General features: G+C 38.7%; 2 protein-coding genes across 2 annotated transcripts; one reads left to right on the top strand and one right to left on the bottom strand.

Moving 5' to 3' along the window:
- Positions 1-814: 814 nt before the first annotated feature.
- On the bottom strand, positions 815-15,324 carry LOC131797814 (TBC domain-containing protein kinase-like protein). Its single transcript, XM_059115480.2, has 29 exons — positions 14,496-15,324; positions 14,100-14,172; positions 13,353-13,467; positions 12,942-13,015; positions 12,675-12,753; positions 12,189-12,233; positions 11,989-12,076; positions 11,355-11,416; positions 11,192-11,253; positions 10,806-10,863; positions 10,511-10,604; positions 10,255-10,291; positions 9,793-9,903; positions 9,421-9,520; positions 9,259-9,311; positions 8,651-8,726; positions 8,448-8,483; positions 8,125-8,223; positions 7,775-7,837; positions 7,243-7,369; positions 6,668-6,718; positions 6,493-6,576; positions 6,320-6,405; positions 5,968-6,004; positions 5,469-5,630; positions 4,992-5,104; positions 4,538-4,701; positions 2,827-2,986; positions 815-2,503 (listed from the first exon to the last, which is right to left on the bottom strand). The coding sequence occupies exons 1-29, from the start codon at positions 14,686-14,688 to the stop codon at positions 2,399-2,401; spliced, it is 2,607 nt and encodes an 868-aa protein (XP_058971463.2). The 5' UTR covers positions 14,689-15,324; the 3' UTR covers positions 815-2,398.
- Positions 15,325-15,420: 96 nt separating this feature from the next.
- LOC131797805 (arginine--tRNA ligase, cytoplasmic-like) lies at positions 15,421-24,231 on the top strand. The gene is made up of 14 exons (XM_059115471.2): positions 15,421-15,635; positions 15,713-15,868; positions 16,609-16,797; positions 17,496-17,585; positions 17,683-17,924; positions 18,463-18,583; positions 19,483-19,612; positions 19,996-20,100; positions 20,285-20,463; positions 21,141-21,250; positions 21,719-21,824; positions 22,282-22,395; positions 22,799-22,857; positions 23,582-24,231. The coding sequence occupies exons 1-14, from the start codon at positions 15,444-15,446 to the stop codon at positions 23,937-23,939; spliced, it is 2,151 nt and encodes a 716-aa protein (XP_058971454.2). The 5' UTR covers positions 15,421-15,443; the 3' UTR covers positions 23,940-24,231.
- The last annotated feature ends 69 nt before the right edge of the window (positions 24,232-24,300 follow it).

The raw sequence follows: 24,300 nt of genomic DNA, 5'->3' as shown, positions 1-24,300 counted from the left end.
CTCACAATTTTACGTTCTCTACTGCCAGTAGTAGCGCTCTATGATGTTGTTTTGTTCACGATGTCACCCTTCATTCTCACAACATCCTTTTCCGGTTGTGTAAAAAATATGCTCAGACCTTTGCGTGCCAGAACTTCAGGATCATTTAGGAACTACAAAAGCTGGTTTAATGTGAAGTATCACTCCTTTATCGTCACTTAGGCTGTCTTTTGAAGTACAGTAAAATTGCTGTCAGTTTCCTTTGTATTCCTAGTGGATTAAACCAGTTTTCTCATCTACTGAGGCCATTTCATCACCGCCTTTTCATCGCCGAAAACAAAGTATAATAACTAACACCAGAAGTTAAAGCAGAAATCCCCGTTTGCCGTCAGTCATCTGCCGCGACAAAAAAAAAAAAATAAAAAAAATAAACAAAAATCTCGATTACTTAAGAGCTTGCGGAAAAGAGGAAATGTAACCCCCACCTACGTCGTAAACAAGATACTTCATAGCTGGGTGCAGCTCAGATATTGTCCGCATTCTTGTATCTATCTTTGTTCCCTTCGCCAAAACGTAATAATGACCCGTGAAGTGAACCGTGACAGTAGGGATACAAAATAAACATGTTTTGGTGTGATGAGCCGCCCAGTTCTCTTAATCTTAACTCCAGTTTTAGTTACTTTCCGCTTCCATTTTCAGACCTGGAAAGTCCTGGTAACTTGTCGGCATCGAAGCCATATTTGGAAATGAAAATTGAAAGATAAGAGAAGTAGGTTCTGACACCCTAATTAATCCATTTTGTTTCTTTCAGAAACCCCATCTCTCAAATCCATATCCGTTTTCAAACCTTCCTATAGGCGTAAAAGTCACCCGAAAATTCCACTCGAGCGATAACTTTGTTTTCGTGTCACCCTCCTTTATTGATTTGGAGTTGAAGAGACGAGGACATTTTATAGGCTCTCCTGATTCCCTCGTAACTCATACCCGTGTTAAAACCATAGTTTTCAAATCTATAACCGTTATCTGCTCTAAATATATACCAGTCAGGTGGAAGCGGAATTACTTTACTTTGTGATTCCTGCCTCTTTTCAGCTCTATGATGATTACTAAAATCTTTTATGATATTCATGACTAATTTTTTAACCATAGCTCACAATTCATGATTTCCAAGGTCCAGGTGGACGTTTAGAGTTGTCCTTCAGTTGCATGTTGATTAACTGGACGGTTCGATTGAGGCCTTGACCTCCTGTCCAAGCTTTCGCCGATTTACTGCATATGAGAATATTTTCTTTACATTCCCTGACGATGCCGTAGATCGACGAAAGCTTTGCAGTAAAAGGAATAGCAATAAAAGTACAGTTGCTTAAGCCCTAAATCGAATTGTCTACAAAAGGTTATGATTCTTTCCGATTTAACCGTTAGGATTCACGATTCCGCTTCCACTACAGACAGGGAAGTACTTTGAATTCCCTTCGAATTTGATATCACATTCATCGGAGGTTAACATAACGTGAAGGTGGAACTCTATCCGCTCTACCCGTTTTAAACGATGTGTAATTGATATAAATATAACTAAACCAGGTGGGATTCTGCATTCATTTCTACAAGATCCTTAAAATGGCTCATGAATATTTTAGAAAACAAGGACTACGGGTTTGGAAAACATAGCGAAAGAACACACCACCTGTGTAATTATGTAACAACTGGTCAAATATAAATTATAACATAGCTAGTAAATTTGTCTAATCAAATTCAATTGCGCGAACGTGCTTCATATTCCTATTGTGCACGCTCATGACGTCATCAAACAAATCCCTTGAGAAAAAACGCATCTCTTACGCATCTCGGCTACGCCTCGAGCAACTCTTACGCATCTTTCGTGCTCTCCAAACTTCCCACGTGCTTCATAGCTCGATGAACACACGCTGACGTATGAATCAATTGTTAATTGGCTTGACTTTGTGAAATGTCTCAGCAACAACGCTCTACCAAGTTTTCCGGCCGTTTTAAATTGCCTAATAAGCATTAAGAAACAACTTACTAAACCAAATATGTCAAATGTAATCCTTAGAGAATCTTTGCTTTTTCCAGAAGCAAAACATGAAACCATAATTTCCTGAGAAATTACCCTCATTCATAAATTTACATTTTATTGGAGTTCAAATATCGAAAAAATTATTGGTGAAATCTCACAACTATTACAGTACCAAAGAATTAACCTTCAAATCTTGCTTTTTTTTCCCTTCCCGTTCGACTTACTTTCGATAAATAATTACTGAAGGCCTGCAATTTTTATCAATAGCGTAACTCTCCTTTAAGTGAGCATTTCCGTTAAGTGAAGACTACCACATTATTGGCTGAACTGAATATCATTAAGGAAATAGAATGTGTTTTCCAACTGAAACGTCCTCACAGATTATTAAGTTGGAACTGTAAGATGTCCACGCGTGCGAAGAATTGACAACCCTGGTTCTTCCAAGACACAAACTCTCGAAAATCCAAGTTGAACAAGCTCAGTACCAACCTGTTTAAAGAATAAACGAAAAGATATCTTTAGGCCTAGTGCGCTTTCGACTGAGTTTCATATAAACAAACCTGTTATTGAGAATGAAGTGAGCGTGGGAAAACTCGTGTATCCATGGGACGCAACTGGTTTACGTTTCGTGCCTGATTGGTGAAGCAAGCGGTGCGAGACTTCTGGACCAATCACAGAGTAAAGTAAAGCCTGAATCTTCTTGGACACTCAACTGAAGGTCGCTTGCGGAGTCGCATCATCGTATTATCGTATAATACGCTGATTCTATCAGCTGTATCACCGTACTCCATGACTGATTAACTTTGCTCTACCTTAGCGGGGTAATTATTGCGATTTCCCACAACAACAATCACTCTCCCTTTGAAGTTAGTCAGTGTATTTGCTGCCGGTGATGGAGCCAGTCCGCCCTCTTCGAGGAACGCCTGATTGTAAGGAATGTTAACACTCTCGGGAATTTGGCCACATGCGAATCTTTACAATGAAAGATAAAGAATTAAGGAAAACACAGCTGGAAATCATACTTTCTTCTACTTATCAAGTACATCCGCTCGTGCTTATTAATCTTTATAAGATTAGCGCGTATAACACAAGTTTCCGAGTCGCAGAAAAGTTCCCGTATTTCCTTCTACGCCCCTGTAACTACATATCTATGGGCGGCCGTCACCACCAAAAAAACAAGGATGTCAAATAGATCAGCAAATACAAAGATGGTGTAAGGATCAGCTGCAGGATAGCATAGCTAATAAAGGAATGGCATGGCCAAATTATAGACAGTCTAGTTTTCCTTCGTGAAACAGAACACCCTAAACATGAATAGTTTAGCCAAATGAGAAACGGTCTAGTAGCGAATTAGTGCAATATCAGCAGTGAAAAAAGAGGAGAAACTTACCAAATTGGCTCTGCTTTACGGCAAAGCAAAGTGAGGACTATACTACGCCATGTAATGGTTTCGTGTCAGTCTTCACATTCGATGACGTCATACCCCCAGCAGATCGCTGTTCCATTTGCGGTTTGTATTTTTGGTGGTTTCGGCGAGATGCCTTGGCGGCCGTCACCACCTAAAATACAAGGATGTCGTATAGATCAGCAAATACAAAGATGGCTTAAGGATCAGCTGCAGGATAGCATAGTTAATAAAGGAATGGCATAGCCTTCACGTCACGCCACGACGATTCGCCACAACATCGAAATATTTCAAGTAATACTAAGTAATTTAATGTTCAGATAGAGCGTCTGATGTTTTGCAAAGCTATTCGACCTAACGCTACACTATTTGTGTCTACGCTGTAACATTCTACATTACGCTGAGCTATTTCACGCAACGCTACACCATTTGTGTGTACGCTGTGCCATTCGACATTATGCTAAGCCACTTCACGTAACGCTACACTGTTTGTATGTACGCTGTACCATTCGACATTACTCTAAGCCATTTCACTCAACGCTACACTGTTTGCATGTACGCTGTACCATTCGACATTACGCTAAGCCATTTCACACAACGCTACATTGTTTTTATGTACGCTGTACCATTCGACATTACGCTGAGCCATTTCCCGCAGCGCTACACCATATGTGTGTACGCTGTACCATTCTAAATTACGCTGAGCCATTTGACGCAACGCTACACCGTTTGTGCGTACGCTGTGCTACTCGACGTTACCCTGAGCCGTTTAACTCAACGCTACACCGTTTGAGTACTGTATTGCAAATGAGTGCTAACCTATTCGTAATTAAGCTAGTCTATTTCACAATCTCATGTTCCAACTCAACATGGGCTACTAGACCGTTTCTCATTTGGCTAAACTATTCATGTTTAGGGTGTTCTGTTTCACGAAGGAAAACTAGACTGTCTATAATTTGGCCATGCCATTCCTTTATTAGCTATGCTATCCTGCAGCTGATCCTTACACCATCTTTGTATTTGCTGATCTATTTGACATCCTTGTATTTTTGGTGGTGACGGCCGCCCATACATATCTATGGCTTTAAACCGTCCAAATGTTATTGAGTCAAGGATACTCCTCCGCCGGCCTGACATCTACGATCAGACCACGAGGTTTGGTTTTCCTTGGGCTTCTGGCACCTCCATTTTCGTCCAATTCACAAATGTGTACAAGATCTTGAGCGGAAATCCGGGGACAGATTTCAGCTTTAAGCTGTGATAGCGGAATAAACTCTTTCTCCTAACAAGAAGAGGAACGAATTTTGCAAAATTCTTTGTTAAACGAGTTTGTGTTGCACTGTATTTTGAAACTTACGGGGGACAAGGAATATATTGCAAAGGGCAAATGAGTTCTCAGAGGAAAACAAGAAAGCGCGGGAAAACGCGGATGACTACAACGCGACTGGTTTCTGTTTTGCATCTGAGAGTGGTACGAGTTTCTGGACCAGTCACGCACAGAGCCATGCAAAGTAAAGCGAAGCAATCTGGGGGTCACTTTAGACATTCAATTGAAAATTGCTCAAGTCTTACATGTTTCACATTTGGATCGTTATACATTCTGTCATGTCGTCTCATTGAAGCTGTACGCGGAGTGTTACAGAAAATCCTCTTAGCGTCTCGCACCACTCGATCAATGTCGACTCCTAAAATGCAAGAAATAAGATAACAACTACAGTCTGTTACATTTCGAGGGGTCTGGGTTCGACTTCTGTCCATGTGAATGTGTTGTATACCTGGGTGGGACACTTCACTCCGTTCCCTAACCCACCCAGCTAGGGAGACCTAATTTTTTAAAATGCAAGGGGGGGGGGGTTGGGGCCACCTAAGATTAACCATCGTCACTTCTTGGAGAAGTAACAATGACCGTGATTGATCCATTGCTACGGAGACTGCGATGACCTGTGACAGCAAGAGCGTATAAGTCTGAGGGAAAGGGGTTCCGATGAGCATGCACCATCCAACGGTGAAGGAAAGCAGGAGACAACTCACTGAATGGAAACAACTTACCTGGCATATCAGAGAACAGAAGGATGCATTCGTTGAAACCAAACGACAGCAGTTGATCTCGTAGCTGCTCCAGAATAGCGACACCAATGCACAGTGGGTAGGATGAGTTGCCTAGCAACAGAGTGTCCCAAAGGTGATAAATCTTTTTAAGAGGAAACACGTCTGAAAAATAAAAAGGGGAAAAGATAGGAGGCGAAGTCTGCTTTTGAGTCAAGAACAGAATGCTGGAACTCATACTGGTTTTTAGCTGAGAGGCGTTAAGAAGTATTGCCACCCTTGGATGGGAATCGTGCGCATTGCCGCTAGGAAATAATTGTGTTAAAAGAAATGGGGTAAGTTTTTGAAGAAACTGTGGTACTGCGTCGGTGGGAGAGTATAAAAGGGTAATTTAGTATTATCAACTGTGTTGATAACGTAAATTGGCCTACGTAAAGGGTTTAAAAGCTGACGTTTCGAGCGTTAGCCCTTCGTCAGACAACTAATCTACACGAATACTTACGGCAGAACATGGTGAGAAACCATGGAATTGCGTACAACTGTGGAAAAAAAACCAGACCAAATGATAATAGGTTTTATAACAATAACTGTGGAATGGTATCACCATCATCATGGTATCACAATTTGCTCCGATCGAGAGAAAGGGAGAAATTGGACCCGACAAATTTAACAGATGTGCAGTGCCTATGATTAGTTGCTATCTTTTTGGCATTCAGGAGTAATCACCAATCAGAGACGCCGAAGGGATATCTGAAGATTATATCATGCGACATATGACACGCGCTTTCCTAATCGGAAAAAAATATATAATAGCTGAGAGGTATGTAAATTATTGTTTTATAAATCATCCTTACCTCTGGGATGAATCCAATTTCATGAAGATGGTTAAAAAGCTCAGGATCATGAAAGGCGATAAGCTGAGAAAACACGGCCAAATATTCTGCCCAGAAAATGGAATTACCGCACTATTAGTGATTTTTGAAAATGGAACAAAAGATGTTTAAAAACGACCGATACAACCGCTCACCTTGTATAATGGCTGAATTGTCCTTCAAAAAGAAGTTATGAAGATATTTGGGAATGAAAGCCGCCAGACAAGCGTATCCAAGAGCTGTGAAGGTAAAAAATCATACAATCGTCGGTCGGACACGAAATTCAAACCTGAACCACTCTGGGTTATTTTTAACCATCGGTTTTCTTACCTTCGTCGTTAAAATTGAGTGAAAGAAAAGGCGCGCAGAGAGAATCCAGACCTGAAAAAAGCAAAAATCAATTAGCCTGGTTATAGGGTAGTTTTCTTCAATTGAGTGTTGAAAAACTGAAACCAAGTTATCACAGCTATCAGTCAGAACAAAGATTAACATCATCATTAACCAACGAGAAGTTAAAACAGACAACCTGCTTGAAGCGCGGGAAAACGCGGGCGACTAAATTGCGATCGTTTTCAGTTTTGCATCTGATTGGTTGAAAGGATAGCATGAGGTTTCTGGACCAATCACCGAGCAAAGTTAAGAAAAAGGAAAACCAGAATCACTTTCCACTCTCACTTGAAAATTGCTCCAAAATCAAGCTTTTAGAGTGTTCAGAACAGTTCTATGTAAACTACACAGAGCATCCTCTCCACCTATCAGTTGCAAAACCAAAACCCTTCATGACTTGGCCACTCGCATTGTTCCACGATTTAGGCACTTAACATACTGTTACTTGAGTATTCAAAAAATTCCAGTAATGTTTTTGATTGTTCTCGCTTAACCGAATAGCACTCTACACTGATTACCTTGCCAATAGACCAAGCTGGTGTGAGACACAACCCAAGCCTTTAAAATCCTCTTAAACTTCTCATGAGCAGTGGGTGAAGACAACAGTTCATCATACTGATGGCACCGAGGAATGTCGACTTCAATCTGAGAAAAAATGCACAAATAAAATTCATTACACTTGAAACAAGTTGTCCTTCGTGTGGAAATCTTCGGGTAGTGAAATCAAGGGCACAAGAGAGTAAACAATAGATTGGAAATATCACTGAAAAAGTCGAAAATCTACTGGAGAGGACTTTTAGTAAATCTATAGTAAGTCAAGTTGCGCCAAAGTAAATACCATGATTCAATTTTAAATGGTATTTACAATTTCGGATTTTACATTCACTTCACCAGTATTCAATCACACTGCTGGAAGGCTTAGCATGAGGGATGTTCCTATTAAAACCCTTATTATACGTAACATGTTTTCTTAGAGGAACACAAAAAAACTTAAAAGTGGCAAAGTTATTTAGGCCAGTTAAACAGGCTAGGCTAGATTGACTGACAAACCTGTCTGTCTGTTTGAGTGAAAGATTCCTTGTCAATAGCGTCATATGTACCTTGGATATCACCCTGAGGATAAATATAACAAGTCTGCCTTAAATGATAAGAAAAATAATACATTTTTGAGCTAGGGAATGAAATGACTAAAGATGTTTTTTCGCCTTGTTATGAACGCAAAATTTATTATCTTTCTTATTTCACTTATTCAAACTACGCTTTCGATGTTGCTGATTTTCCCAACAACCCTACACAATGATCCGGTCAGGGCTCGAGCCGTAGTCCATCGTGTAGCATCATGCTCTTTCGTCTGCCACTCTCTTTCGGGTTGCAAAGGAAATTTTTGATCTCATTCTCACCTGAATCCCTAGAAGCGCTGCCCATATCTTTCCTCTAAGGAAAGGAGGAATGTCTATTCTGGCTTCTCGTACTATACGATCTCTTGTGTAAGGATAACCCTGAGATAGGACAATACAGTGTTCAGAATGAAAGTGTTTAGTAATCAAACATGGAATTTCTCTTACAGTCATTTATGAATCAAAATACCATACACTGACGCGAAAGCTCTTTCTGACTCACTAAATGACAAGAGAAACAATAATGGAAGTATTCTCAATGTCAAAATTTTACAAAATATATTAAGTACTTAAACATGTAAATGTTTTTAGTATATTGCTCCTACCTCTAGGAGTCTTTGAAACAGGACAATTCTGTGAAACTAAAAAACACACCAATGTTAGACACACCTTTGTATTTTTTCAATTAAAAAAACTACTTAACATACAGTGTACTGCTGCGGCTGCACTCGTGCAAGACACGGGCAACTTGTGCGTGCTACGCACATTGCACGCGGATTTCATGTATCTTACTCTAAGTTCACTCTACCTGGTAATCCACAGTTGTCTCTCTAATTGTCAAGGGAAGGTCAGCTGTGTCGAGAAGAGCATATCTAGAGGATGGACTAATACAAGAACAAGAAAAAAAAGGTTTAGTCAGAAGGCTAAATCGCATAGTTGCCGCAGCTCAGTTTAGTTTCTGTAGCATAAAGCAACTGTATAAGGCGGCATGGCGTACATTTTAACCAGAGCACGCACCCTAGGCGATGATTTATCGCAGAGACAAAGATTTGCACAAGAATTCACCACGCCATACCAGGAGAATTGTCGCTGGGGCGTACTCTGCACCTATCTCCACGACTTGTTTTGACGTTACGCGTCATAGTAAAAGTGACCAATCATTTTACGCGGACTTGATGTAATACACTCGAATGACAACAAGTTTTCACTCGAGTCTGAAGATGACTTCTTTAAGGAGTTATCGAAACGTCAGTTTCTACTTCCGACAGTAGTCCGTCTCAGAGCTTCTCTCACCCGGACGGTCAGATAACACGATCAAGTTTTAGTGATGTTAACAATTTGAGGCTTTCCTTTACAGCTTAATTTCCATATAGCATTATTTTAGTGAAGTTTAAAACAGGTGAAACTATTTCATACTCATCCTCCTCAATGAGTGGAAAATATGCAGATGGATCCACATGTTTGAGCCTCTGAAATAAAATCATTGGACATATATGAGTAACAGATAAGAGCTTCAACTGTAATACAAATTAAACAAGCCTGCGTATATGCTTTTCCTTTAATTTCAGTCCATTTTACCTGTCTAAGTTGTGCCATCGATACAGGAACTATTGTTTCATCTAAGAGTAACACTCGATCTTTTTCCATTCCAAGTTCCTCTCCAGTGTGTAGTAGAATGCTGCAAAAGTCAACAAGAATGGATTTTAATCAATATTAACTAAAGAAATCTTAATCATTGTTATCATGGCAAATGAAGTTTAATCAGTGAAAGCGCTGGTAAATACGCAGACTGGTAGGAAAGGAAATACTAACTGCGAGGCAAAACGTTCACGAAGTAAACTTCTATGCGAGAAAGTTTGTGAGAGCGAGGCCCTGATAAACTATCACGCGAAATAAATCCCAAAATCATAATCTAATTGTTCAATATTTGGTGGCGTGTTAGTTACATACACTGGAAGCGTCATTATTGGAGGCTTTGTCTTAATAAGTCCTCGTTTCTTCAGTTCTCCTTCCATATCTCCTCCAGCCAGTCTCCATAAGTGATACACCTCGTGTAGCGGTCTAAAGAAACAAACGTGAAAAACAATTTTACAGTTGGATCTAACTCAGCTGAATACCAACTCTTTACACCCTAACATCAGTTTGCATATCCTCTATACCGTTCTCTATACATTTCTTAAGGTGCTGACCAGGAGAGCTTGTTTAAACAATCACAAGCTGCTTTAGTTTGGCGATCATTTACTATATTCTTGTGACCCTGATGTTCGATTCAGGGTGATATTGTAAGGAGAAATTGGATGCTAGTCGTTCCTTGAGGCAAAGGGTTAACATTTGACTATGTGCCCGTTCTAAGTGACTTGTCTGTGAATACTGTTTACCTAACCCCCTCAAAAAATAGAATGCCAATCAAACCTCTCAGAAAGGAGATCTTCTTCGTCATCATCAATATCTGTTGAAGAACAAGAAACAGACCCTGAATCTCAGCCATACCATACCAACCAAAATACGTCACGCGTTACTAGGTAACAGTGCTCATACATATGCACAAACCCCACTCAAGTGGGGTTTGCAGAATTACACACTTTGTCTGTGTTGAAGTCGTACAGCACACATATAGTCATCTTGAAAATTGTAATCATCTTTAAACAGATGAGATTAGCCATCTTACCTTGCAATAAATCATCATTTTGAAAATCACCAACAGGAAGTTCTTTTAAGTTGAATACAGCAGGAAATTTCTGAAATCCATTGGTTAGTTTCACCTGGTGGGAACCATGAAGTTATCTTTACAATATAAACAAGGTAATGGCATGTAAAAATCAGACAGTTACATGAGACATAGTCAAGGCATTTTGAGTTGAAAAACAGTCTCAGGGGACTTGAGTAGTAAAAAAATGAAAAAGCTATTTATCTGTGGGATGGCATTGTCTACCCTTTCAAACAAGAGTCCTGATAAGAATTACCTTTGCTTTATCGAAGTTGGCAAACACTTCATGATTCAGTAACTCACATGGGACAGGCCTAGGGAAAAAAACATTTAATTAATACATTTTCATTTACCAAGTTAGAATTAGCAGCATTATAACTTACTGGTAAGACAAAAATGAAAGAGTGGATCATTTGTTGAATAACACTCTCCCTATCTTAAAGGTCAAATGGTCACTAAGCTTTCTAGGTTTATGCTTATCTGGTCTAGCCTGTGGAACATATGTAAGTAAAGTACTGTTACCAGTACCACTTTCATGAGTATTATGTGGATCAAAGTATATTTTTGTATACATGTCACCATATAGGAATAAATGGAAGGTAAATAAATAAAAAGGTAAAGAGATATTAATTAGAAATAAACCTTTTGGCAACATCCACTGTCAGGCAAATTCTTAGAAAAGAAGCCAGATCTGAAGGAATTTCCTACAAGAAATAAAGACCAAAACATGCCAACCTTAATCAAATTATTTTTATTAATAATATGAAGAATTTTCAAATGCACTTTCCTCTTGAATGTTGCTAACCTGGAGTTTTTCCAGTGCATGATTGTCATCAAAGAGAAGTTTAAGAACATCACTTGAAGAATCTGATGGAAATTAAAAAACCTGGTTAGGCAGTAAAACTACTGCAGCCTGGTAAGCTCATGTTGGAGAGCACTGGACTGCCATGATGTGGCTTGAGGGTTCAAGCCCTAAACTGGACCAAGTTCACTCAGGAGAATGTTCTACCTTTGCTATGGCATCTGCAAATGGTTGTAAAGACATTCTAGTTTTTTTTCCAATGAGGATGATAAACCATAGGCCCCGTCTCCTGCCTCTTCTCCATACTGGTCAGCAGGGGACTTAAAAACCCATGCAATTATCTCAAGGTGTAGGGTACATAGCTTCCAGTGTTGTGTACTGGACTTGTTTCCAAACATTCCTAAATTAGGGGGGACCAGGAAAATTCCCTCTCAAAAGTTGTAAACTGCTCAATGAAGTCTGATTTAAGTCCCCCAAAGGGTACTGTAAAGTGCATTAAAGCACATTCATTTGGAGAATGGGCTTAAAATAAAACTAATCTTTAATTGTCATTACCTTCACTTGAAACTTGAAAATTCTGATATCTGATATACTGCTAAAATTAACAACAATTTGTGAACAACATAGCACTACCTACCTTGAACACCTTTTACAAGAGAGAGAACTTTCAAGAATATCTTTTGTACATGATTGTTTTCAGATTCAGTTGCCCACAAAGACCCTTCCTGAGAATGAATGAGGAGAAAAAAAAATGCAAGATTCTGTGCACTCTTGGTAGAAAAGGGTTAACGGAAAAACCAAAGCTAATTTATTTATTAAATAGAAATCTGTACCTACCAATATCAGGTAAATCAAAACCATCCCCAAAGACCACACATCAACCTAAAATAAGGCAAAATTGAAAAAATGACAATAACTTTCAATCAATATCCAAGTTGAAAGTCATGGCAGAAGTTCAAAATTTCAAGTCAAAATGATTCAAATGCATATTCTCCATACTATTCCCTATACATTTACTATGGGGCTGACAAGGAGAATTTGTTTGACAAACACAAGCAGCTTTAGTTGGTTATCATTTCCTTTATTCTTGTTATCTTTAAGTGTGTGATTCAGGGTGAAATTGTAAGGAGAAATCAGATACTGGTTACTCTTAAGGGTCATGGGGCTAATGTGAAATCTTAACATGTATGAGCTTAGGGTAACAAATAACTAGCTACAGAACATTGCAAATCACCTTTTTCCTTTTAGAGTGTGCCCTCAAATTAAAACTTCAAAACAATATCACATTAATAAATGTTGTTATTGACAGTAAATAATGCATACCTTTGGTCCTGATGGTCCAAATACAGGTGAGAGGCCTTGGCCTGTTAAAACCACCTCAGGAGCCATGAATACTGGAGAACTGCACAAAAAAGTTGATATGTTTTGAGCTAAATATGTAAGCCACATTATTTTCATCAAAGGAAATCAGAGTTAGTAACTTTAACCATTATCAAATAAACTGTTATTTGAAACTTTTCAATCATTGTCATCTCTCATATACATTTTCTTCTGACATATACATAGAGCACTAAATAATATACAGCTTACCCAATTGGAAATGCAACTCGAGCCCCAGAACCAGTCATGTGATATAAACAACTTCTGGATAATTTGACTCCACCCTGAAATCAAAAAGACATATTCATTACTCTACAAAGATAAACAGAACTTAATTAAGTAATTACTACAATATAAAGCAGTGAAAGATGTTTAATCTCAGTGGTTAACAATGGACACATGATCAAGAGGTCTGGTTTGAAGCTAGCATTGAATCAATTGTGTTGTTTTCTTGTGCAAACTTCTCACTCTCACAGTGCCTCAATCCACTAAGGAGTATAAACAAATAAAGCAAACTGTCATGAGAATCGTACGAATGATGGGAATGGAATGGACTGGAATTTGGTGCATCAAAAATCAAAAAGACATTTGATCGTGACCATGAATTGTAAAGATCCTAACCTTTGGAGTGAATACTATGTTCACAGGAGACAAATTCCTATTGACAATGCCATGTGCATTGAGAAAGGAAAGGCCTTGAACAACTTGAAATGCAATTGTTTTAATATCAGTATAACTGCAAGATAAAAATCACATGGAAATTAATCATTAATTGATAACATCTGAATTCAAACACTCTCAAAAAATAATTGGCATCTATTCTGAATGTTTTCTTCAAAAATGTAGCGTTTCTTTGTTGTTATAAGGGGTAAACAGTTACCCCACCCCAGCCTCCAGAGTACTTTAGTCATGTGGCCATCGGGGGGACGAGAAAAATTGGACCATGAGGTCGAAGTAAAAAAAAAGAATTGTTGAACAATATTTGTTTCTTTTAAATATTTGTCTCCACAAACAAACCCAACACTATCACATCAAATGAAGAAAAAAGCTTGTGGATGACCTACTGCAATAAGGGCAATTCTCTCAAAGTCTGTTGATCATTCCTTTTTTTAACCCTATAACTCCCAAGATCTGATTGTTAAATTCTCTCTGCTAGCTGTTACACATTTCCTTGTAAATTAGTTGTGAGAATTCTGTGTTAAATCAAAATAGCAACTTCTACCTGATAAGTTTGATTATTCTCATTACCTGTTTGCTGGATAATGTATGGATATTATTGGGAGAAGTTAAAAGTTGATCACTTCAGGGAGTTAAAGGGTTAAGGGAACTTAATTTATTACTAGCCGATCATCTGCAAAAAAAACTCACCTAAATTTTTTACCATTTTTCAAAGCAAGCTGTAAATTTTCAGAATAGAACTCCTCAGCAACTATGAGCCTTTCTGAAAAGATATTAACAATTCAATACAGTATAACCTCGCTTAATCATCATAATTAACAGTCATTTTATTTTTGTTGGTGTTCACATCCTTTATTTAATACAAACAATTATGTGATATCGAGACCCTGGTGATGCTTAACATTATTATAATAAATTAACTGCAGAGAACTCAAGTGTCGTGCACTCAAACAGAGTGGAAAACTATCGAATGGTTGGATATGAGGGCGTCAGAGACACAACCCTCCCCCTGCAAAACATCGCCCTCGTGAAAAGTTTTTGAGGTTTCCAAAAGAAGATTTTTACCATTTTTCAAAAGAGACTCACCATGTTTGGCTCTGATGATATCCAGATACTGACACACATTTTGATGGTAAAGAGTTTTCAATCGCTGAAACCGACCAATTATTACGATGGAATTTGGAGTAAGTGGTAGTCCATTTGTACCGCACTGATCTGTTGGATGCGGAGAAGGAAAAAACGTCGAAATTCCGATCTGCGCGCGGCCAAGCGAACCCATTTTCTCAAAAAATTTTTATATAAATGAACATAAGCTTCTAGATTGACTCTATAACGACTGTTACCGCCATATAATCCAATTACTTCCAGGCTTCCGCCATATTGTTTTTAATTGGTAACCACCCAAAGCCTTGTAGCCCGGCCAAAAAAAAAATTGATCCGTGCATTAAATGAAATTTTTTTTGGTAAAGTTTCCGCACAGCCCCATCCTACATTTTGCATTTAGTTTTTGGATAGAAAAAACAATAGCAAAAACAATACATTGCCATTGGGAAAACAGATTTATTTTAAAATAGTATGGGGCTGTGCGGAAATTTCACCTTTTTTTTATTATTACGCGGAAGTTGTTTCCTTGTAGTTCTAGGAAGAGGATATCCAGCGCCTTCCACGTAAATTTAAGTTTTCACAAATCAGAGTTTTTCACGTGTCATAACATCCACGTGTTATAAACAACAACATGATGGAATTTGGAGTAAGAGGAATATTCCATTTGTACCGCACCGATCTGTTGGATGCGAAGAAGGAAAAAACGTCGAAATTCCGATCTGCGCATGGCCGAGCGAACCCATGTTTTTGAAACTTTTATATAAATGAACACGAGCTTCTAGACTGACTCTAAAGCGACTGTAACCGCCATAAAATCCAATCAGTCCCAATCAGCCAAATCGTTCGCCATGTTGTTTTTAATTGGTAACCACCCAAAGCCTTGCAGCCCGGCCAATAAAATTTATCTTTCAGTATTTCGTCATGCAATAAATGATTTTTTTTATTGTTACGCGGAAATTGTTTCCTTTTAGTTCTCAGAAGGTGATATCCAGCGCCTTCTACGCAAGTTTTAAGTTTTCACAAATCAAAGGTTTTCACGTGTCACGACACCCACGTGTTGCAAACAACAAAATGGCGGACGGCACTGTTGTTGAAGAATATTCCAAACGCGCAAAAATAGCGGTGAGATTTCTTATCCAACTTCCTCAAGCTTTTCCTCATACTTCTAAGGTAACCTTAACTTTTTTTATATTTATTAGGAGGATGAAATGTTAAGTCTGAAGAGGAAAATTGAGGCATTACAAGATTGTGTTGCATCCGACAATGGAACCAATGATAGTGCACGTGATCCGGAGTTGGAGAAGCTTTTTACTGAGAACAGCAAGCTTAAATACCAAGTGGAGACCCTCAAGCGTGTAAGAGATACTCCAAATCACTCTTCAATTGTTTAATTTTACCAAATGTATTTGACATCAAACAAAATTCCTATTTTACACATGATCAATGCAATAATTGTAACTTCCTCTTTCAGTTTCACTACACATTTCCTTATTTTTTTGAGAAATTCCCCATGTCGAGTCAAAAGATTGCATTCGTTTCTCTTTGCCATGCTCCTTGTCTTTGGTCTTGACAACATGACAATGCACCTTAGAGAAAAAAAAAGAAAATAAACTGTGCCACCTTCCTAACCAATCTGATGCAATACTAAGTAAGTAATTTGGTGTTAACAACTGAGTTGAAAACGTAAATTAGCCAGCGTAAAGGGTAAAAAAGCTGACGTATCGAGCGTTAGCCCTTCGTCAGAGCAATTGGTACTGATGCAATGCTAAAACTGGTTGTAATAATTTAAACTCACATGTGATTGTCACCCTTGTTTGTGCAGCACCCAGTGAAAGAGTGCTCTATTATTTACATGCAAAAGTGCATTCACTCCATCAACCCAGAGTGGCAGATCTTCTTTAGATCTCAGATCTCAGTTCTCAGTCAAACCTTGCGCTGTTTGTCTCCTACCCTGGGGTTCATATCTCAAAGTAATCTACTCGTCAATGTATTTACCTATGTGTAAGAAAGTCTTCTTTCATTCAGTAATTCTCCAAGACAACTATTGTCATTAGGAAGTTCTTTGTAATTCATTTTAATTACTTTTTTTTCTCAGAGCATCAAGGAAGAGAAAGCCAATTCCAAGAGGATCATGACTAACTGCCAGTTCACACTGAATGAAATGTTCAAAAAAGCTATTGCACAAACATTTCCTGAACTACCAGATGCCCCTGTTCTTGTACAGGCCTCTCAGGGTGAAAAGTTTGGAGATTACCAGTGTAACAGTGCCATGGCAATTAACCAGGTGATACAAATTGCAAGGTGTCTTGTATAAATTCCTCTTACTAATCAAGTTTGAGGTCAATACTGTAAGTTACAGACCTTGTTTTTTCCACATGGGTCATAAATATAAGCAGAAAAAGGGAGGTTCTTTAACTTATGGTACAGTTATGCCTCAGTGTTCAAATAAAGGGGGAAGATTCCAGTTCAAACAAACTTTTTAATTGGTGGTCAGTCTCCATGGTGAAATATGGCTTGCTGAACTGACCAATCATAATGCACCTTCTAACTGAGATATAATATAGAGTCATTTTTGTCACTCTATAATATGTTAGTTATTTAAATGTCAAATAAGTTATTTAGAACATTTGGATTGAGTTTTGTATGACTGAAACAAATGCTATCACAACAGCCAATCACAACATGGATAAGTGTTATGAGGACCTCATTAAGAAAACAAAATAAAAAAGCACACTGCCTAAATCACAGGAAAACACAGGTGACAGGTTGTGATTGGTTTTAGTTTTTGCATCTGATTTGTTTAGAGGTGGTATGACTTTTCTCGAATAATCTCAGAGCAAAGGGAAGCAATTGATGACTAATTTAAGCCTTGAAAGTTGCCTTCATTTCCTGTGCATGTTGACAGCAACATGATTTGATAATAAGAGTGCTGTGATTCTTTTAGTCCATAAAAATTATTTGTTGCTACTTTACCATCCACAGATACTCAAAGGCAAGGGGATCAACAGTAACCCTCGTCAAATTGCTACTTCAATTGTGGCAAATGTACCTCAGAATGATCTCATGCAAAAGGTGAGATCAATAGTGCAGGGAAAGACTTGGTAAAATCAATCTTCTCTTGCAATTATAAAGGAAAAGTTTTGTTTCTTTCAACTTTTATTTGATATAGGTTGAAGTAGCTGGAGCTGGTTTTATAAACATAAGTCTCAGTCATAACTTTGTGTCATCAATGCTAAAAGACATTCTTACCAACGGAGTACAACCTCCTGCTGTTCCGGTCAAGAAGAGATGTGTCATTGACTTCTCCTCTCCAAATATTGCCAAAGAGATGCATGTTGGGCATCTAAGGTCTACAATTATTGGAGAAAGCCTGAGTCGTCTTCTTGAATTTGTTGGGCATGATGTCCTACGGTAAGGCCACATCAGGCAGCTTAGTTTTGTCTTTTGGTGACCTGTTTTAGTGTGCTGAGGTAAGGGCCTTTGGGCACCCAGTGGAGTGGCAGAGCCAGCAGGAATACCTAAGGGGGGGGGAGAGGTGGGGGACACCCCACTTCCTACATCAGACCTGAAGGGTTTGTTTACTGCTTGTCTAAAGATAGATTCTTGCAATGTCAGAATGGCATATTACTTCTTAACTTGAAGTATGTAAGACTGACTGAACTCAAATCATTCCTTAGCATATTTAGGGACCAGTGTAAAAAAAAAAAAAAATGCATCTACCTCAGTAGTGATTTTTCTAAGAGCACAGCTTGGCATGCAAACATGCGAATTAAATGCTTAATTTGCCAACATGGCTGTTTCCAAGATGTCACAGGAGGTGTTTAATGATCTCAAATACAGCAACAAATAAGGGTTCCCCACACCCAACTCATACTATCAAAATGATTTGAAATCTTCTTTGTGGTCAAGCAAACTTATTAGTTTTTCCTCATGTTTATTTGTGTTTTAGCCTTAATCACGTTGGAGACTGGGGCACTCAGTTTGGGATGTTGATTGCTCATCTCCAGGACAAGTTTCCAAATTATCTGCAAGTTTCACCACCCATTGGTGATCTGCAGGCTTTCTACAAGGTATGTTATGCTTTTTCATCCAGATATCTCTGACTTCTTCTCGGAGCATGCTAACCAAGATTGCACAGCATATTTATCATTAGCTGCTACCTATTGTAAGATATGTGGCAGACAAATAAACAACTCATCACTTAACTCTCTTGTTGATTTCTGCTCAGGGATGTTGAAACATCAGACACTGGTACTAGTAACATTCCTTTCCAGGAATACTCTCACCCAGACTGTAATGATATTTCTTCAATTTTTTTTACTTTCATTTCACTTCTGTCCCATGTGACTACAGCATCATTTACCATAGCAATGCACCTCCAATACACCAGGTTTTCTGGTTTTGTATTGCCTAATTAGAGCAATTTTCAGGATTGCATTGGGTTAGCTTTGATTTGCTCTCTGATTGGTCCAGAAACTCGTGCCACCCTCTCAACCAATCAGATGCAAAACTTCAACCAATCACGACTTGGTCACCAGCATTTTCCAGCATTTTGATTTTTCTTTGAGTTCTTATTGGCTCTTAACCCTTGAACCCACAAAAGTGATTATCATGTGACTTCTCCCTATGACATCCATTCACTATTTAGCAAACAGGTAATGGAAATTATCAGACAGAAGTTATTATCTTGATCTAACAACAAATTCTTGTAACTTATTTACAAGGAAATGTGTAGCAGCCAGAGGGGAGAATTAACAATTAGATCTTAGGAGTTAAAGGGTTAAAGGTATTTCCTTTCTTCTGATCGGCCTTTTGTGATGTACTTTGGTTTTGGTTTTACAACAGTCAATTGAAAAGCAATCCAAGACTGAGTTTACTCACCAGTTGTTGGCCAGTTCTTCTTACGAATACTATAAAACAGACAACCAGACCACACCATCAGACTTCCTATGTATATTTTACATTTCAGGAATCCAAGAAGAGATTTGATGAAGATGAGGCATTTAAGAAGGTGGCTTATCAAAGAGTTGTGGAATTACAAGGGCGTGAACCAGACGTTACAAAAGCCTGGAATCTTATTTGTGATGAGTCTAGGAAAGGTGAAATGTCTATATAAACTCAACCCTTTAACTCTCATGAATGACCAAGAAATAATTTCTCCTAACAATATCAAGCAGACAAGTGATAATAGTAAGGAGAAATATCATTTAGGAGATTATAAGTATATCCTCTACCAAATTCTTCATACTAACATCGTAAGAACTGTATGACAGACAGTAAAGAGAATTAACAGTGAGATCCTAGGATTGAAAGGGTAAAGACTGAAAGAAAAACCCTTAAAATGAAAAAGGGAAAAATTGTTTATTAGCTTTTTCACTTGTCTTTTGCCTAACGCTAACAGTCTCGTAATACAAGCTAACACGTTCGTCATCAGCTTTATCAGTCTGGTTCCAATGCTGTAAACTCGCAACTTTTCTTTCAGAGTTTGACAATATTTATGAGCGACTGGATGTCACCTTGATCGAGAGAGGGGAGTCATTTTATCAAGATATGATGCCTAATGTTGTTGCAGATCTTGAGCGGAAAGGTTTGTGACCTCTTCTTGTGCTGTAAAGAGTCGCCTGCTCATAGCTACATTTTTTCTAGGAAACATGTTTCAAGCAAGAGATATTTCTTTTAGCCGTCCTTAGACCGTAGTCCATTCTCAAAATCGGTCTGCCTACGTAACTTTCTTTGAAAGACAAGGCGAGTATAACAATGTCTTATTTCAGGGAAAGTAATCGAAGACGAAGGCCGTAAAGTCGTTTTTGTTCAGGGATATAAGGTACCGCTGACGGTCGTCAAGTCTGACGGTGGATTCACATACGATACATCTGATATGGCGGCCTTGCAGCAGAGAGTGCGTGATGAGAATGGCGACTGGCTGATTTACGTCACTGATGCTGGCCAGGTGAGGGTTTTTGAAAAGTGCGGAGTTGCGACATAAAACCATTTTTATATTCATTGACAAAAGGAATCCGGGATTACATTGGTTTTCCTAGAATTCATTGATTAGGGCATGGCCTTGCCTCTGCTACTCAGACACCAACCACGTAGTTGCTTACGCTTTTCCCGCGCTTCAGACAGTTTGGTTCTTCTTACTCGCTCTCTGTGATAGACTATTTCCTTTACTCTGATTGGCTGTTACTTTGATTTTGGTATCATGTATGACACCCAATCAAAAGAGACTTGAAGATGTTATAATGAAATGAAAACTAGGAATGAGAGGTTACGTAGCTTTTACAGTTTCGATTAAATGAGGCTCCAAGAACCTTACAGTGTTAACTCTGCTAAGAATCTTTTCTCGTTTTTACAATTGTACCTTGATCAACAGCGCTCGACAAAGTACCAGTGTAAAGTTTATCCCTAACCCCCCGCCCCCAAATTAAAAAAAAAACTTAACGACGACAAAAAAATCTTTCAACAGAGTATCGGTGAGAAAAGTTTCCTTAGAAAATGAAAACAGGTTTGATTGCTTAGCCTTGGGAAACTTATTGCACGAAAAGGCTTTCTCAATATCCTTTCTGGATGATTTACTGCAGTTATTTGCAGACTAATAACTCCTTACTCTCCTTTCATTTATCCAAGGGAGATCATTTTAAACTGATCTTTGGAGCTTCACGAGAGGCTGGGATTTATGATCCGAAAGTGATTCGAGTGGATCATGTCGGTTTTGGTGTCGTTCTCGGCGAGGACAAGTAAGTTAGTCAGGGGAGGGATGGGGATATTACAGTTAGACACAAGTAATGGACGACCCCCCCCCCCTCCCTCCTTCCTTCATATCCAGCTCTGGTTCTCGAAGTCCTTAAACTTGTGAGGGTAAATTTTTACCTTTGTGTATTTAGTAATTGTCGAATTGTTTTATAGCTCGGCATATTTGTATTTCCTCTTTTAAGGTATCGCTGTTCTCTTTTTTCCTAAAGAAAAGCTACTTATTGCAGTCGTGATTATTCGCGCCTCGCATCGCCTCGCCTCGCCTCCCCCCTCCTGTCTTTGTATGGTCAATAATCTCTGGGGCAATGTCAAAGATGAAAGACGAAAAACGCATTAGAAAGAAATTTCTTGTCGTTTCATACAGAAGGACATTTTTCCAAGCAGGGGAAGTTATGCCGTTTGAGTTTTCTGTGTTTACAACAGATTCTGATCATCTTTTCTTTTTCTTGCAGAAAGAAATTCAAAACCCGTTCGGGAGACACAATTCGTCTTATTGATCTACTTGACGAGGGTCTTAAAAGGTCACTGGATAAGCTGAAGGACAAGGAACGAGACAAAGTTGGTTTCCTTGAATGTTCGCTCGCCACTCGTTACTTTGTTCGAGCCGTTTTTCTTGCGCTTTGTGTTGGTTTCTGTTTTGTTGCTCGTCAAAGTTATCTTTTATTTAGCGTCGAGAGTAATCCGGTGTTGTTACTTTGCTCTGTGATTGGCCAATAAAACTCCCAATCAGACGCAAAAATAAAACCAATTGCGACTTGGTTACTCAGTCCTTTCCGCTCTGCAAACAGTTTTCATGCTTTCGCCTTGAATTCCCATTGGCTCCTTTTCACATTTGCCTTTTCCTGATTGGTCGTCTTTGGTCCTACGACGCAAAATCGAAAACTCGCCTTAAATATTTATATCCTTTAACCTTCTTTTCTCGGCTCTTCATTTTGTTTTTGTTACCTAGTTTTGTTAAAATTGACATTTTCCAGTGGAGAACCTAATGTTTCTTTTGCCTTTATTGCTTCTCAAGGTTCTCACCCCAGAAGAGTTGAAGGATGCCCAAGAAGCCGTAGCCTATGGCTGTGTAAAATACGCAGATCTTTCACATAACAGGATCAATGACTATGTCTTTTCATTCGATAAGGTAAGTCGTGAGAGAGGTTTGCTTGTTAAGCAAAATGAAAGCATCTTGATTATTTATTGAGCTTTTTCAAAGTCCTAGATAAATGAGTACACTTGTTGTTTAAATGATATACTGCTTCTTTAAATGCTGCGACTATGGTGCAGAGCAGTGGCACAGCTTTAAAATTATAAGGATCCTTGTCAAATATTTCGTGTTTTGAGAGGAGGGAGGATGTTTTTTAGACCGCTTCAAGTTCTTGAATTTAATGGTCGCGCTTCAACCTGCGGTTGTCTTGGTCGCCACCACGGCTGGAAAGAATTTATATGTGAGAGTGACCTTTCATCTAGGGAGCAAAGGATGGGAACAATAATCCTAAATGCTTCGCTTTATGTGAGAGTCTCATCGAAATTTTTGCTCCCATCAGATGTTGGACGACAAAGGAAACACAGCAGTTTATCTTCTTTACGCGTACACTCGGATAAGGTAAAAGTCATCTTTGTCTCAGTTAGGTACTAGTGTACAAAATTATTAACACTGCGTTCATGTGGTATTCGTCTCAGAATGGTTCTTTTTGGACTAACTTTCGCCCATCGGTTTCGACACTGTCGATCCTAGCAATATGAAGAACTCGTTTCGGTCGGATCTACTATACGGCAAATTTGATTCGTTTTCTGGGTCGTAATAAATTACCGTGGAAGTGAAGGAAGCCACAAAATATTAGTTTGATAAGTTAGAGAAAAATTTCTTAGAAATGTAATACAAAAAGGTAAAGGGTGATCTAGTATAGATACATTTAACACTGATTGCAAATGAATAACTTGGAAGGTTTTTAAGCCTTTCACCCCCAGGAGTGACGAGCATCTAAATTCTCCTTACAATGTAACCCGCGAATTATACATCAAGGTCAGAAGAATAAAGAAAATGATCACCAACTGAAGAAGTTCTTGATTGTTAAACAAATTCTACTTGTCAGCAGCATCTTAGATGTGTAGAGAACAGTATGGAGAATATGCATACTGATATGAAGGGCCAAAGTATTAAATTAGTGTGTAGTGTTCATAGTTACCGTTATCTTAGCAAATTGCTTTTCAAATTCAAGGTTTTTATGTGGCTCAGTTTTAAAATTCCTGACCATTGCACGTTTTTTGTTGGCTGTCGTCTTTGTTTTGAGTGTCTCTCAACCATTGTGTTTTTGTTTTGTTTCCAGATCCATCATGCGGACGGCTAATATTGACCGCAAGAGTCTGGAGTCTTGTTTAAACACCACAGAGATTTCTCTGGACCATCCGAAAGAGTGGAAACTGGGCAAGTGTATCATTCGCTTTCCCGAGATCCTTAGCCGCGTTCTAGACGACTTAATGATGCATACGCTGTGCGAATTCATGTACGAAATGGCCACCACTCTTACAGAGTTCTACGACAACTGCTACTGCGTGGAAAAGGACCGGAAAACAGGGGAGGTAATCAAGGTGGACATGGGACGCCTGCTTCTTCTCGAGGCCACCGCGCGCGTCATGGAAACTGCGTTTTACATTCTGGGAATTAAACCTGTTACGAAAATGTAAACATGCTGTTAGCAAACAACTTGAATGAATTCCCGCTTCTAAGATCACAACAGTGATAACTCTTATTCCAAACATAGTCTAATCTTTGTATTTTAAAGGCAAATGATCCACTCGTTTTAGGTGGCCATCTGTGTTGCAGGCGTGGCTTCCCAGTCACTAACGAGAACACTTTTCTGTTTGAAATAAAAATATGGAATTTGATGTAGGCCGTAGCAAGAACATGTTACGATTTATCATCTTTCTTTTAGAAATCTAAGTTTAACTCTTGAAATTTTTCTGAGCCTGAGAATTAAAATGCTTTGACGGTATCTCTTGGTCAAATGTTTTGGGAAATTGAAAGTATCTAGTAATGGTGAAAGGC

This window comes from Pocillopora verrucosa, chromosome 14 (genome assembly GCF_036669915.1).
Source record: "Pocillopora verrucosa isolate sample1 chromosome 14, ASM3666991v2, whole genome shotgun sequence".
In the NCBI taxonomy this organism is placed as follows: Eukaryota; Metazoa; Cnidaria; class Anthozoa; order Scleractinia; family Pocilloporidae; genus Pocillopora; species Pocillopora verrucosa.
This window is presented reverse-complemented; position numbering and strand designations above follow the sequence as displayed.

What these genes read in the sequence shown, in the direction of transcription:
- LOC131797814 (XM_059115480.2), bottom strand. Translation starts at nt 14,688, where the DNA reads ATGGGTTCGCTTGGCCGCGCGCAGATCGGAATTTCGACGTTTTTTCCT. An exon ending in ACATAGTATTCACTCCAAAG is followed by an intron (nt 13,016 to 13,352) that starts GTTAGGATCTTT and finishes TTTTGATTTCAG; the next exon opens with GGTGGAGTCAAATTATCCAG. An exon ending in CCAATAATGACGCTTCCAGT is followed by an intron (nt 9,521 to 9,792) that starts GTATGTAACTAA and finishes TGACTTTTGCAG; the next exon opens with CATTCTACTACACACTGGAG.
- LOC131797805 (XM_059115471.2), top strand. Translation starts at nt 15,444, where the DNA reads ATGATTTTTTTTATTGTTACGCGGAAATTGTTTCCTTTTAGTTCTCAG. An exon ending in ACGTCACTGATGCTGGCCAG is followed by an intron (nt 20,464 to 21,140) that starts GTGAGGGTTTTT and finishes CATTTATCCAAG; the next exon opens with GGAGATCATTTTAAACTGAT. An exon ending in AGGACAAGGAACGAGACAAA is followed by an intron (nt 21,825 to 22,281) that starts GTTGGTTTCCTT and finishes TTGCTTCTCAAG; the next exon opens with GTTCTCACCCCAGAAGAGTT.